General features: G+C 64.8%; 3 protein-coding genes across 3 annotated transcripts; 1 reads left to right on the top strand and 2 right to left on the bottom strand.

Moving 5' to 3' along the window:
- Positions 1–218: 218 nt before the first annotated feature.
- On the top strand, positions 219–5,335 carry AMSG_11459 (uncharacterized protein). Its single transcript, XM_013897213.1, has one exon. The coding sequence runs from the start codon at positions 1,432–1,434 to the stop codon at positions 4,228–4,230; it is 2,799 nt and encodes a 932-aa protein (XP_013752667.1). The 5' UTR covers positions 219–1,431; the 3' UTR covers positions 4,231–5,335.
- Positions 5,326–7,698, bottom strand: AMSG_11460 (sulfoacetaldehyde acetyltransferase; the record flags this gene model as incomplete). Its single annotated transcript, XM_013897214.1, has 2 exons — positions 5,326–7,131; positions 7,684–7,698. 2 exons carry the CDS (start codon positions 7,696–7,698, stop codon positions 5,326–5,328), a joined length of 1,821 nt encoding a protein of 606 aa, XP_013752668.1.
- A 1,680-nt stretch (positions 7,699–9,378) lies between these two features.
- AMSG_11462 (uncharacterized protein) lies at positions 9,379–11,952 on the bottom strand (the record flags this gene model as incomplete). The annotated part of the gene is made up of 2 exons (XM_013897215.1): positions 9,379–9,884; positions 9,926–11,952. The coding sequence occupies 2 exons, from the start codon at positions 11,950–11,952 to the stop codon at positions 9,422–9,424; spliced, it is 2,490 nt and encodes an 829-aa protein (XP_013752669.1). The 3' UTR covers positions 9,379–9,421.
- Positions 11,953–13,094: the final 1,142 nt, after the last annotated feature.

Raw genomic sequence — 13,094 nt, forward strand, 5'->3', positions numbered from 1 at the left:
CCCCGTACCCTTACCCTACCCTACCCTCCTTCCCCCCCCCCCCCTACCCCCCCCACCCCCCCCCCCACCCCCCACCACACACACACACCACTCCACCCCACCCCACCACCTTCACATACCAGCCACCCGTCCCATGCTCACCGCCTCCTCTTGCCTGGTGGCCATGCTCTGCCTCGCCCTCGCCAACTTCCTTCTCTGCACGTTGGCTGACACGGCTGGCACCTCGCGGCCTTCCTACCTTCCAGCTCGCCCCAACTTCTTCACGGGCAGCGCCGCCATGACCTCAACTGCCGAAAGCAACATCGTGACGCGGACTGCGGTCGCCAACAACTCATGGGCCACGCGTGAGGTGCTGCCTCGTATTGGTCATGGCGTGGAGCGTTACACCTCGGATCCCTTCGTGTATCAGTTCAAGCTCCTCGACGATGTCTGCCGGCCGTCCACGTCCCAAACACTCTGTGTGGGTGTGGGCGATGGCTATCTCGCCGAAGCCCACGTGCTGTTTTTGCATACGAATGCTGTCTCGATCTGTGCCCGCGGTGATGTGTATGTCAACGGTGGCTTCGCAGGCACGCACCCGCTCCTCGAGGTCTTCCCTGGCGACACCATCGAGATGAGCGTGGTCCTTGCCCGTGGCTTCGAGTCGGTGTACTTTGCCCGCAACGGCATCGCTGCCTCCAACGCCGCCTTTTCGTGGTCGGGCATGAGTCGGTCCAATCCGGCCGGATGGTTCTCCGCTCAAATCTCGCTCTGGTGTGACGGCCAGGCCGTGGCTGTCGACGGCGGACGAACCTTCAACTACCCCGCTGCCCTCAACGACTATCGCGTCATCACCGACGCTACTTCTCCCGTTCCATCGCCGGTCACCGCTGGCTCCGGCGGGGCAGCCGTGCCCGTTGCAGGCACCGCCATCCACCTACCGTTTGCCTTTCGCCTGTGGAAGGAGGCGCCGCTGCTCACCAAGCTCTATCTCTACCCCACGTTTGCCTCATTCCAGCCGTGGCCGACGGACCAGCCGGTCCGGCCGCTGCCGTCACCGCGCTACGTACCTTTTGTCGGTCTCTATGCCCCGCACTATGCGTCGTTGTCCATGACTGGCGTCACCTACGCTGTGAGCGGCCAGGCACCGCGCCGCGTCCTCACCATCTCTTTTGTCCACGCGACCGAGGGAATCTCCTTTGACGTCGTGCTGGCCGAAGATCTCTTCACACTCACCTTTGCAGTCCGTACTCTTCCGTCGGCCTCGCCGGTACCGTTTGTCTTCGGTGCGCAGTCGTTCTCCAGCACCCTCGGCTACACTCTCTACTACGGCCCGGCCTCGGCTTCTCTCTTTGGCCCGTCCGCGGGGAGGCCCTGGTCAGCACCACTGTCGTCCTCGACCCGGACAACACAGAGACGTACGGCGTCGCTACCGCACTCTTCAACAACTCGATGGCCCGCCTCGATGCACCCGCTCTTGCCGCCCTCTCCTCGCCCATTGTCCTTGAGCTCGACCCGATTTTTGACCCGATCTCCAGCACTCACATTCAACCTGCAGTCGCGGGCTGGCGCTTCTCCGACTCGGACCCGGCCTTGGGCCACCTCATGGCCACCTCGTGGTCCCTCGAGGTTGCGGCTGTAGAAGGCGGTGGGCACAACGGGACCACGCAGTGGCAATTACTTGACTCGGGCACGCGCGGCGTCAATGCCCGTCCCCTCTCTGGCGTCTTCCGCTCGCTGCGTCAGAACGGCCTCCGCTCGCGCCTATTGCGCCTCACTTTCTCGCCTTCCAACGCAGTCTACTCCTCGCTCGAGATCTACCGCGACGTCAACGAGGAGGTCACCGGCTCACACGCCTGCCAGGCGTACGACTCCAGAGCGGTTTACAACCGTGCTGGCCTCTACAGATGTGGCTCTGATTTGGCGACACTCGAGGAGAATGAGGCTCTCGGCCTCCTCTCCACCATGGCCTTGAGCAACAACGCTTATGATGCCGGTGGCGCATCCGACGCTCATTGGAAGGTTACCAATGGCTATTCGGGAGTCTCCGGGGAAACTCCTGTCAAGGTGACAACCTTCCCGTCACCTCCATTTGCGAGCAACGGTCCGTCATCTGCCTGGATCGGCACGAGTGCTGCCTGGCCGCAGCCCTACCCGCCTCGCCCGCATGTCTACTCGCTCGACTTTTCCATGCCCATGCCGTACTCGGACAACTGGAGGGCGAACGTAGATCCTCCGGTTGCTGCCTGTACCGCCGGTAGCCTGCAGGTCTCTGTCTGGTACAGTTCGCCCATTTACTCCATCCGTATCAACGGGCGCGAGGCCACTTCCAGTCCGCCGCTTCATACCTTGCCGGCAAACTCGACGGCCTCGTCCGTCTTGCTTGAGCTCAACGGCTTTTTGGACATCGGCTCTCAGGCTCTGGAGATCGTGACGTCGGGCATCCTGCGGGTTGACTTTCCAGCTTTCCGCAACCATGATTGGTTGCCTCTCCACTTTGTCGGCCCGTCCGCCACACACTGGACCGTCTCCGAGACCGCCGGTGTGGCCATGAAGGACATTCACTATCTCGACCGCTTCTTTGTTGACTGCCCCGATGGCTACGTCATGAACGGCGCCCGTTTCCGCCGTGTGGGCTCACACTTGCACACTTCGCATGGCCGTGACAATTACCTTGACCCGGTGACCTCGGCGGTGCCGCGCGCTGTTGTCCAGCTGAGAGAGTCTCCGAACTGGGGCGGCCTCGCCGGCCAGGCTCGCTGCCTCGCGGGCTCATCACTGGGCGGCGTTATTCACGACATTAACCTCTCCAACGTCATGCAGCCGTACGGCGGTGTCATGACCTCGCTCCTTGATCTTGCCAAGGTCGGTTTTGAGTGTCCAGCTGGTACCGCGCTTCAAAAGTTCCGCTTTGCTCGCAGCGGTGGTTGCAACAACCCCTCAGATTGGACCACGGGTGTGGTGGATTCCACGCAGTGTGTCTCGCCCATCGGCCAAGAAGGTCTTGCTTTTCGGTCAACATGTGCCAATCTCACCGACCCGGCCGTCGCCTCGGCACCGGGCGTGTGGCGGAGTGTTGGCGTCGGTGCTCCCGTCCACGTGGCCGCTTGGACTTCTGTAGAGCAGCCGCAACTGTTGGAGCGCGTCGGTGTCCTCTGTCATCACAACGAGTACATGGCCGGCATCAAGTTTCGGGTTGGCGGCTGCGACAAGCATGTCACCTGGGAGTCCGCTGTCGACACACCGCCCTGCACAGGCGACGAGAACAACCCTCAGAGGAACGGCATCATCATGGAGGCCTTATGCAAGCCATACCGGCCGCCGGCTTCCATATTTGCTAACGGCGTCCTCGCCCCCAACCGCACACACCCGCTGGTGGCCCTGTGGCTCTCAGCCGACGAGCTGGTGACAAGCGGCCACGCGCCCGGCTCCTCGATCGGCGTGTGGCCCAACATTGCCACAGGTGAGGCCTCGGTCACGCTCACGCATGCAGTGCAGAAGACGCCATGGCGCCAGCCGATTCTCACCGCTCTGCCTGTGGGAAACGCCACTCGACACGCCGTGTACTTTGACGGTGTTGACGACATCCTGCGTGGCACAGGCGTCATCGGCCCAGCAGTCACCTACTTTGCCGTTTTTGAGGACATAGGCACCAGCCATTCATGCTGTGCAGGCGTTCTCATCTCGATGGGCAGCACGGTTGCCAACCATGATGCGGCCCATGGCATTTCGCTCGCCGGCAGTGGTCCGACAAAAGTTGTCCTGGACTATCCAGGCTCGGCTGACATGAGCACCACAAACGTGGCGGATGGCAAGAAACATGTGGCGGTGCTCTCGTACAACACCACCGCCACCATGCTCTGGATCGACGGCGTGTTGGAGAACACCATTCCCTCTCACGTCCATCTCAACAACCACATCATGATCGGCGCCCGCTACCGAGAGGTTCGTGACATGCTCGAGGGCTCCGGACTCGCGGACCGCTCCTTTAAGGGATACCTGTATGAAGCTCTTGTCGTCAACGAGGCTGTCGATGCTGACGCCGTCAACGCCATGGCGTTTGGCCTCATGCAAAAGCACAGCGTGGCTCATGCCGGCAACGCCTCGTGCTACGCTCTGCCGCCTCTCTTCCGCGGCTCTGTCTGCGCCGGCCTCGGCCCGGCCGCCTGCTCTCCAGAGGGCGCATGCACAGTCTGCCCGGCTGGATCTTTGGCCCAGCATGTACTGCGTGTACCTGCCCACATCCGCTGATCTGCGTCGACGGTGCGACCGGTAACGGCGCGTGTGCTTCCGCCTCCGCTCTGCCGCCGCCGCCATCGCCTCCACTGCCACCATCGCCACCGCCTTTGCCGTCACTGCCGCCTCCGCCACCACCCGTCGATGTCTCACCGCAGGAGGCAAAGACCGCAAGCGGGGTCTTTGCGTCGGACGAGCCTGCCCGGTCGCCCGCAATGGTGCTGGTCTACCTGGTGGTTTTCCTCATCCTGGTCGCCTTTATGCTGCGGATGACTATCAAGCGCAGGGTGCGGCGCAAGTACCGAGCACAGCCCGAGCACTGGCTGGGCGTGGACCTCGACCAGCTGGTCTTGCACACCCACTCGGTCACAGGCATTGTGGTGGCCTCGGCGGCCGAGGTCGCCATGTACCCGCGGATCGGGCGGAGCGTGGCCCTCCTCCTCAAACTGGAGACCATGCTCACCACCTCGGCCCTCATTCCGCTGCTGGATCCGGGCGCCTTTGAGGCCAACGACAATGCTATCAGCTTCGCCCGTATCCAGCAGACGCTCTTGGTCTCGGTCCTCGGCACCCTCATTGCTGCCGCGTCGGGTGTGCCGCTGGTCAAGTGGCTGCTGGCCGCCGCCGCAGACACTTCCTCTCCCAACTCGTCGGGCATCGAACTCGCTGCATTCGTCGCCTTTCTCCTCGCCGGCATCAATGCTGTCCTCGTTCTACTGCCAACTTGGCTCGACGGATACGCGCTCAACCTCCCGGCACTGGCCTTGCTATACGCCATGTCTGCTTTTGTCGCCATCTGCGTTACAGAGCCGCTCCTCATCATGAGTCAAGCCTGGCTGTTTGGTAAGATTGCCCTTCACGTCGCGTACGGCGGCAACGGTGGCGTCTCGCCTTCATCTTCTTCCGTCGTGCCAAACACGTCGTCGACAACATGTCGTCGGCTGCGACATCGCCACAGGCCGCCGCCGCAGACACTTCCTCCCCCAACTCGTCGGGCATCGAACTCGCCAACGTCGATGGCACTGGCAGTCGCAGTCGTAGCCGCAGTCGCCGCGGCTCTGACTCGCGCAGCTCGGCCACCGGTGTGTAGCACTTTCCAACAAACGTTTACTACGCCGACGGCTCGGACACGTCCGTGTGCTGGTACTTGGCAAGCACCCGCTTCGGGTAGCGCATGGCGTCGCGCCGGAACGGCTCGCCGAGCTCCTTGGTTGTAAGGATCTCCAGCACGGTCGGCCGCCCAGCCGCCTGATGCGCAAGCGCCTCCTTGAACGCGCCAGCCACGTCGCTGGCGGCCGAGACCTGAATCCCGACCGCGCCCATCGACTCGGCGACGGCGGCGTACGATGGATTCGTCAGCTCCGAGCCCACAAACCGGTCGCCGAACCAGATGCGCTGGTTGAGGTTCTCGGCGCCCCAGATGTTGTTGGAGAAGACGACCGCGGTGACCGGAAGGTTCTCGCGAACGGCGGTCATCGTCTCGATGAGCGACATCGACCACGCCCCGTCGCCGACATACGCCACCACCGGCCGCTCCGGCGCCGCAAGCTTGGCTCCGAGCGCCACTGGGTATGCGTATCCGCAGTTGCCAAACGTCATCGCCGCCATGAACGACTGTGGCTGCTCAAAATGGAGGTAGCCGTTGGCGACCGAGCACGTGTTCCCCACGTCGGTCGTCACGATGGCGTCGGCAGGCATTGCATCGCGGAGAGCCGCGAGCGCGGCCCGTGGCTTGACCCGCTCCTCGCCGGCGTCTGGCTGCGACCACGTATCCAGCAGCGTCGTCCATGCGCGCTTGCGTTCCGCCAGCTGTGCCAGCCGCGTCTCGGCCGAGCTTGCACTGGCCGGTGTCTCGCCGGTCTGCAGCGCTGCAACCAGAGCCCGTGCCGTCTCGCCGGCATCGGCCGCAATCGGCACATCAGCGTGCTTGGTCAGCGAGAGCCGCCGATGGTCGACGTCGACCTGGACGAGCGTCGCGTCGTGCGGCCAGTAGTCGTGTCCGTACTGCGGCGTCGTCCCGAACGGGTTGAGCCGCGAGCCGAGTGCAACAACAACGTCGGCCTCGCTAATCGTCTTCATCGCCGCCTGAGAGCCGCAGTACCCGAGTGGGCCGGCCGCTAGCGGGTGTGATGCCGGGAACGAGTCATTGTGCAGGTACGAGGTGACAACCGGTGCCGAGAGCGCCTCGGCAAGCGCCGCCGCTGCCTCGGGCCCGCCTGCCGACGCCGCCACGCCGCCGCCGGCAATGATGACCGGGTTACGGGCGCTGCGGATGGCCTCTGCCGCCGCGTCGACAGCTGCTGCCGCCGGAGCAGGGTGATGCAACGGTCGCGGCGTGGGAATGGCGTGCTCAGCCTCGCCGTAGAAAAAGTCACGCGGAATGTTGAGCTGCGTCGGCCCGTTCTCAGCCGTGGCGTAGTCAAACGCCCGTCCGGTCAGCTCCGCCATTCGGCTCGGCGCGTTGACCAGCGCCTGGTACTTGGTGATCTTCTCAAAGACGCCGGCCTGGTCGAGCTCCTGGAAGCCGCCGAGGCCTTTGCTCACCGACGCGCACTCGGGCGTGATCATGACCACCGGCGAGTGGGCCCAGTACGCCGCCGCAATCCCGGTCACACAGTTGGACACGCCCGGTCCGTTCTGCCCGATGCACACGCCGTGCTGCTGTGACGCCCGCGCGTAGCCGTCCGCCATGTGCGCCGCGCCCTGCTCGTGCGCCGTCTGCACGAATCGGATGCCCTGCTTGGAGCTCCCGGCCGGTGTGGCAAAAGGAAACAGGTCGAGCGCGTCCATGAACGCCGAGCCGACGACTCCGAACACGTTCTTCACCCCATACGCCGCCAGCGTCTCCACAAACGCCTCCGAGTGGCTCATGTGCTCCTTGGTCGGCCCGCTCCAAGCAGCCGCCGCCGCAGAAAACTCGCTCCAGTCAGCAGCACGCCCGCCTCCCGCCGCCACCACTCCTGCCGCCATCCGTGCCGACACCCCTGCTCCTCCGCACACACGTGCAGCTGCGCTCAACATAATCTCTTCTATTTCTCAGAGTCAAGTATAACCCCTCCTGACGCTCACCTCTCTCTCCCTCTCCCCCTCCCCCTCCCCTCCTCCGCCTTCCACCCCTCCCTGTTGCACCCGTTCACCTGGCGGCACCTTTCTTACACGCCTGTGCAACTCTGGGGAAATCTCCATTCTATATTTTTTTTCTTTTTCCCGCCAAACCCCAAACCACTCACCACCGCACACCGCCGCATGCGTCTCTCTGCCGACCGAACATCGGCAGACTCTCCCGCCACGCTCACCCGTCACGCTCACCCGCCACGCCCACCCGCCACTCTCACCCACACCCGCACACCAAGCACCCCACACCAGGCACCAAGCACAGACCTCTTACCCACACACAACCACACAACTCCACCAGCCCCCCCTCCCTCCCTCCCTCCCTCCCCCTCCCCCTCCCTCCCCACGCCACACCAACTTGCGCGCCATGTCCCACCAAGACCTCCCGCCTGCACTCCGAGACGAGCTGCAGCTGCTGGGCGTGACCACAGACAGAGATCCCCGCGAGGTGTACAAGCGTGAGGCTGTGCTGGGTGATGGTGCGTTTGGCAAGGTCTATCTTGGCCGGGCAAAGGCTCCGGGCAGCGACGGGCAGGCGCTAGCGCTCAAAGTTGTCTTTGTAGACGGCGCGCCCGACCGCATCGCCGCCCTCGCCAAGGAGATCCACGCCCTCGTCGCCGCCGGCTCGCACCCCAACATCATCTCCTACCACGCGGCTTATCTGTGGCACTCGGAGCTCTGGCTCGTCCTCGACTACTGCTCCGGCGGCTCGCTGGAAGAGTGCATCCACCGCGCCGGCGCTGGCCTCTCCGAGCCGCAGATTGCCGTCGCTGCTGCCGGCATTCTCCGCGCACTTGTCCACCTCCACGGCTCCGGCCTCATCCACCGCGACGTCAAGGCCTCCAACGTCCTTGTTGCTGCCGACGGCTCTGTCCGCCTCTCCGACTTTGGCGTTGCCGCTGGCTCGTCGGCCTCGTCGCGGACCTTTGTCGGCACTCCGTACTGGATGGCGCCCGAGATCGTCACTGGCGATGACTACGGGCCGGCTGTCGACATTTGGTCGCTTGGTATTACCTGCATTGAGCTCGCGGAGCGCGAACCGCCGCTAGCAAGCATGGACGTCCAGCGCGCGCTCTACACTATCGCCTCGGGCACCGTTGCCCCAGCCCTGACCCATCCGGCTGCTTTCTCGCCGCAGTTTGCCTCGTTCATCGCAGCTTGCTGTGTTCGCGACCCAGCCGCGCGCCCGCCACCGGCACGCTTACTCTCGCACCCGTTCATTCTCGCCCATGCCTCCGCTCCGACCGCCGTTCTCGTTCCGCTCCTCGCTAGCCGTGCCGACGCCCGCGCCGACCCGTCATCGCCGGCTCCTCCGTCGCTTGCCCATCTCGCCGGCCCGATGCCGTACGCATCCACAGGCGCCCGCGCTGTTCTCTCGCCGCCTCTCGACTCATCGCTCGCCTCTTTCTCCTCACCGTCGTCGGCAACCGGAGGTTCCGCCTCGATTGTCAACGTCGGCTCGTTCTCGGTTGTCTCACCGTCGTCGCCGGGCAAGTACCCCAAGCTCTACACCTGCACAAGCCCAACGACGCCGACATCACCAGCTTCACTGCTATCTCCGCCTCCTCGTTTGGTCTCTCATACACCTCGTACTCGGGCGAGTCCGACGGCTCGGGCCGAACCTCGCTCTCGGCCGCGAGCTCCGTCCCTCCCGAGCTTTGCGAGCAGCTCAAGCAGTTCCAGGCCTTCAGCGGTGACTACCTCCTCGAAGTCGACCAGCTGATGGACGACTCCTGGGCCGCAGACGTCCGCGTCCGCCGCACCTCGCGCGCCTCGCGCGTCTCAACCTCGTCGTCATCGTCCGACGCGTCGTCAGATGCGCGCGACTCCTCGCCGCCGCCGCGCCGCAACTCCTCCTCGCGCCCGCTCGCTTCCCGCACTGACGCGGAGAGCTCCTGCGATGCCTCGCGCTCCCGCCGCCGCCGCCGCCGTAAGCACCGCCACCACAACCCTGCTCCCACAGAGAGCACAATCAAGCGCCCCAACACCACGTTTACCCGTCTCAACTACGCTAAGGACGACCAGAGCAACGACTCTTTGTCGGCACAGCCCCGCGCCGCAAGCAGGGCCTCTTTGCTTGCTGCAAAGCCTCCTAGGTCCGGCTCCCACCAAGCACCTGCGCCAGCGACGCTGCCAGTGCGTGCCCGCTCTCGCCCACCACCACAAGCTGCGCCTGCAGCTCCATGAGCGTCTTGCCGCCGTCAACCGCAAACACCGCGTCAGCGGCGCAGAGCAGCGTGCCCGCGACTGCCACCGCAGCGTCGAGCCCTTGCGTGCCTGCGCCTCGCTGCAGCACCTGGAGCGCAAGATCGCTCAGCAGCCGCGTCACATTCGGCCCCGGCTCCACCGGCGGCTTGATCAGTTGATGCGCAGTTTGGAGGAGTAGCGCGACGCCCGCAGGCGTCACACTCGCCACCGCTGCCATCCGCGGCTCCAACTCGGCTGCCAGCTGCTGCCGCTGTCCCGGACTGGCCCGCTTCACACACACCGCCACCACCTGCACCGCCCAAGCCTCCGGCAGCGCGTCAAGCACCGCCTCGCTCGCTCGGCGGGCCCTCCACACCGCTCTTCGTCAGCCGCGCTCTGCAGCGCATACGTGAGCATAAATGCGATCCAGTCACGCACACTCTCGCTCTCTCTGCACAGCCGCGGGCCGATGGCCGCCACAGCAGAGGCGGCCGAGGCAGACACTCCGGCTTCGCCGCCGTGGCTCATCACCGCGCACATCAGTGCCCGCCCGTCACGACCGGCTGCATCCCACTCTCCGCGCGCCATGGCTCCCTGTACCCGCTCCGTCGCCTCGTCCACAGTGAGGGCTGGATCGAGCCGCCCGAGCACCCGCGCCGCCACCTGTCGCACCTCGGCCGTCTCGTTGGCGGCGTGCAGCCGCGCCACAACCAGTTCGACAAGCTCGGCGCTTGACGCGTGGGTGAGCACACGCCCCGGCGCAGCTTGCAGCAGCAGCAGCGGCGCCAGTCGTGCGAAAAGCGTAGACTCGCTGCACACGTTCCGGACCCGGTCCATGGCCGCGCTCACCCCGTCTCTCAGCGCCCTTCCGGCTGCCTGCGCCGCGTCATCACTGGCCGAGAGCAGCCCAGAGAGTGCCGCAAGTACCTTGGCTGCCATTGGCGACGCCGGAAACGCAATGCCTTTGCGGACCACAACAGCCATCGCCATGCTCGCCAGCTGCGCCTCCTCGCCGGGGGATCGTGGCTCCGGACACGACGCCCACGCCGAGACCTCAGCCAACGCCCAACTTGCTGCAGATTCCGGATAGCCTGCTCTCGCTCCAGATGGATCGCCGGTCGTTGTGGCCATACACACGTCGAGCACTGCTCCCAACCCTCCATCCACAAGCTCCACATTGCTCAGTACTCGCCACAATGCAGCCGACGCGCCCGTCGTCTGCTTCATCAGCAGCGCCGGCACCACCACCGCAGGTGGAAAGACCGTGATCGCGTCCGGCGAGCAGAGAACAGCAGGAATGACCCTTTCTTGCATTCGCCGCACACTCACCTCTGCGCGTCGCGCCGCACTCGCCAACACCCTGCTCGCGCCGAGCCGCCAGCATCCCTGCGTCGCCAACCGCAGCGCCAACTCGGCCACATCCCGCCACCGGCTCACCCTCAGCACATCATCCAGAACCACGTCCAGCGTAAACCGCCACACCATCGCCTCATCGCCACTGATCTCGACCTCGGCAGCGGCGCCATCCGCCACCACAACCAGGCCCGGAACTCGCGCGCCGCCTCGCACCGCCAACTTCGCCCCCAGCGCCAGCGCGGCGAGCGCGGCACCGGCCAAGCCGCCAGAGTCGACCGCCTCCTGCGCCCGGCGCACCGCCTTGCGCACGCTCACTGCACCCACTTCCATCGCCTGGCTAGGCGAGAGCGCGACTCGAGCCGCAGCCCACACGGCCTGGCTCGGGCCGCGCCCACCGCACACCGCGTCGACAACCGCCGCCCATGCCGCCGCCATTGCGCCTTGTCCTGCGCCTACCGCCCATCGAGCATGCGTCCGCAGCAGTGTCTCCAGAGCTGCGTCGGCCTCTGCCTGCAGCATCCGCCCCATCGCCACCATATCAGCCGCGGCGAGAGTCAGCCGAGTCGGCCCCGGCTCGTCAGCGGCACACCTCAGGACTGCAACGCCGACCGGGACCGCCACTGACGCCCACGGCGAGTTTCCCGACTCGTTCGCCGGACGTGAGGCACGCTTCAGCGTTGGTGCCAGCTTCATCAGCGCTACCACCACCATCAGCGTATCAGCCGGCTCGCCGATGGCTCCAACCTGCGCCGCCGCCGCCGCCAGCGCCGGTCCCTCCTCGCGGATCAGATACCCCAGCGCCGCCCTCGCACTCACTTGCCGCACCGCCGCCGCCGCAAGTGGCAGCACCACGCCTGCGAGTCCGTCCTCCGGGCCGAGGCGCCCAAGATGCGTGCCCAGATCGGCAAGGACGCCATCCGCCAGCTCGCCGCCCCCCGTCGCCGCCGCCACCACATCGGCCAGCGGCCGTAGGGGGCCAGCCCGAGCGCGAGACCGCACAGCCATGAGCCCCACGTCGCAGCCGAGCCCACCGCCCCCGTCGGCAGCCGCAGCCCGCAACACAATGTCCCTTGCCTCCATGAAGTCGTGTGGCTGGTTAGCCAGCGGCTCCCTGCTCAACCAGGTTGAGTCGCGACGGATCGAAACGACGGCCTCCGCCCTGACAACATCGCCTCCTTCTTGCCACGGCCATTCTCCTACAAGTTCTTTTCCTCACATCCGCACACCGCATACCAGCCATATTCATACTGCTCGCCAGTTGTAGCCGTGGCGCGTGCTTGAACTCTGTTTTCCTCGTCTTTATCTCCTTCCCTTTTCGTCGACTTTGAAGTCATACTGCGGCAGTTTGTTGATCTTGTCTCTCTCCGCTCTCCCAGCTCACGCTGATCGCACCCTGCCGGCGGCTGCAAGTGCAGATAGCCTCACACACATCCACACCTTACCGTGCCCCCCCCACTTGGTATCGTCGACCAGCCTGTCTCTCCACCATCGATGGCGATGCGCAAGTCGAGTCATCGACCCTTCTCCCGGCTTCGATACCACCTCTCGCCCACTGCCACCTCCATCCATGGCAGGACCGTCATGTCGTCCTCATACCCGCCACCTCCTCCAACATGCTCTGTCTCCTTTTGCATGATACTGCACGAGATGTGGGAGTCCGCTGGTTGAGTCGCGACGGATCGAAACGACGGCCTCCGCCCTGACAACATCGCCTCCTTCTTGCCACGGCCATTCTCCTACAAGTTCTTTTCCTCACATCCGCACACCGCATACCAGCCATATTCATACTGCTCGCCAGTTGTAGCCGTGGCGCGTGCTTGAACTCTGTTTTCCTCGTCTTTATCTCCTTCCCTTTTCGTCGACTTTGAAGTCATACTGCGGCAGTTTGTTGATCTTGTCTCTCTCCGCTCTCCCAGCTCACGCTGATCGCACCCTGCCGGCGGCTGCAAGTGCAGATAGCCTCACACACATCCACACCTTACCGTGCCTCCCCATTGGTATCGTCGAACCGCCTATCTCTCCACCATCGATGGCGATGCGCAAGTCGAGTCATCGACCCTTCTCCCGGCTTCGATACCACCTCTCGCCCACTGCCACCTCCATCCATGGCATGACCGTCATGTCGTCCTCATACCCGCCACCTCCTCCAACATGCTCTGTCTCCTTCTGCATGATACTGCACGAGATGTGGGAGTCCGCTGCCGATGAGCTCGGCTGCTCGG

Source organism: Thecamonas trahens (assembly GCF_000142905.1).
Source record: "Thecamonas trahens ATCC 50062 unplaced genomic scaffold supercont1.83, whole genome shotgun sequence".
Lineage (NCBI taxonomy): Eukaryota > Apusomonadida > Apusomonadidae > Thecamonas > Thecamonas trahens.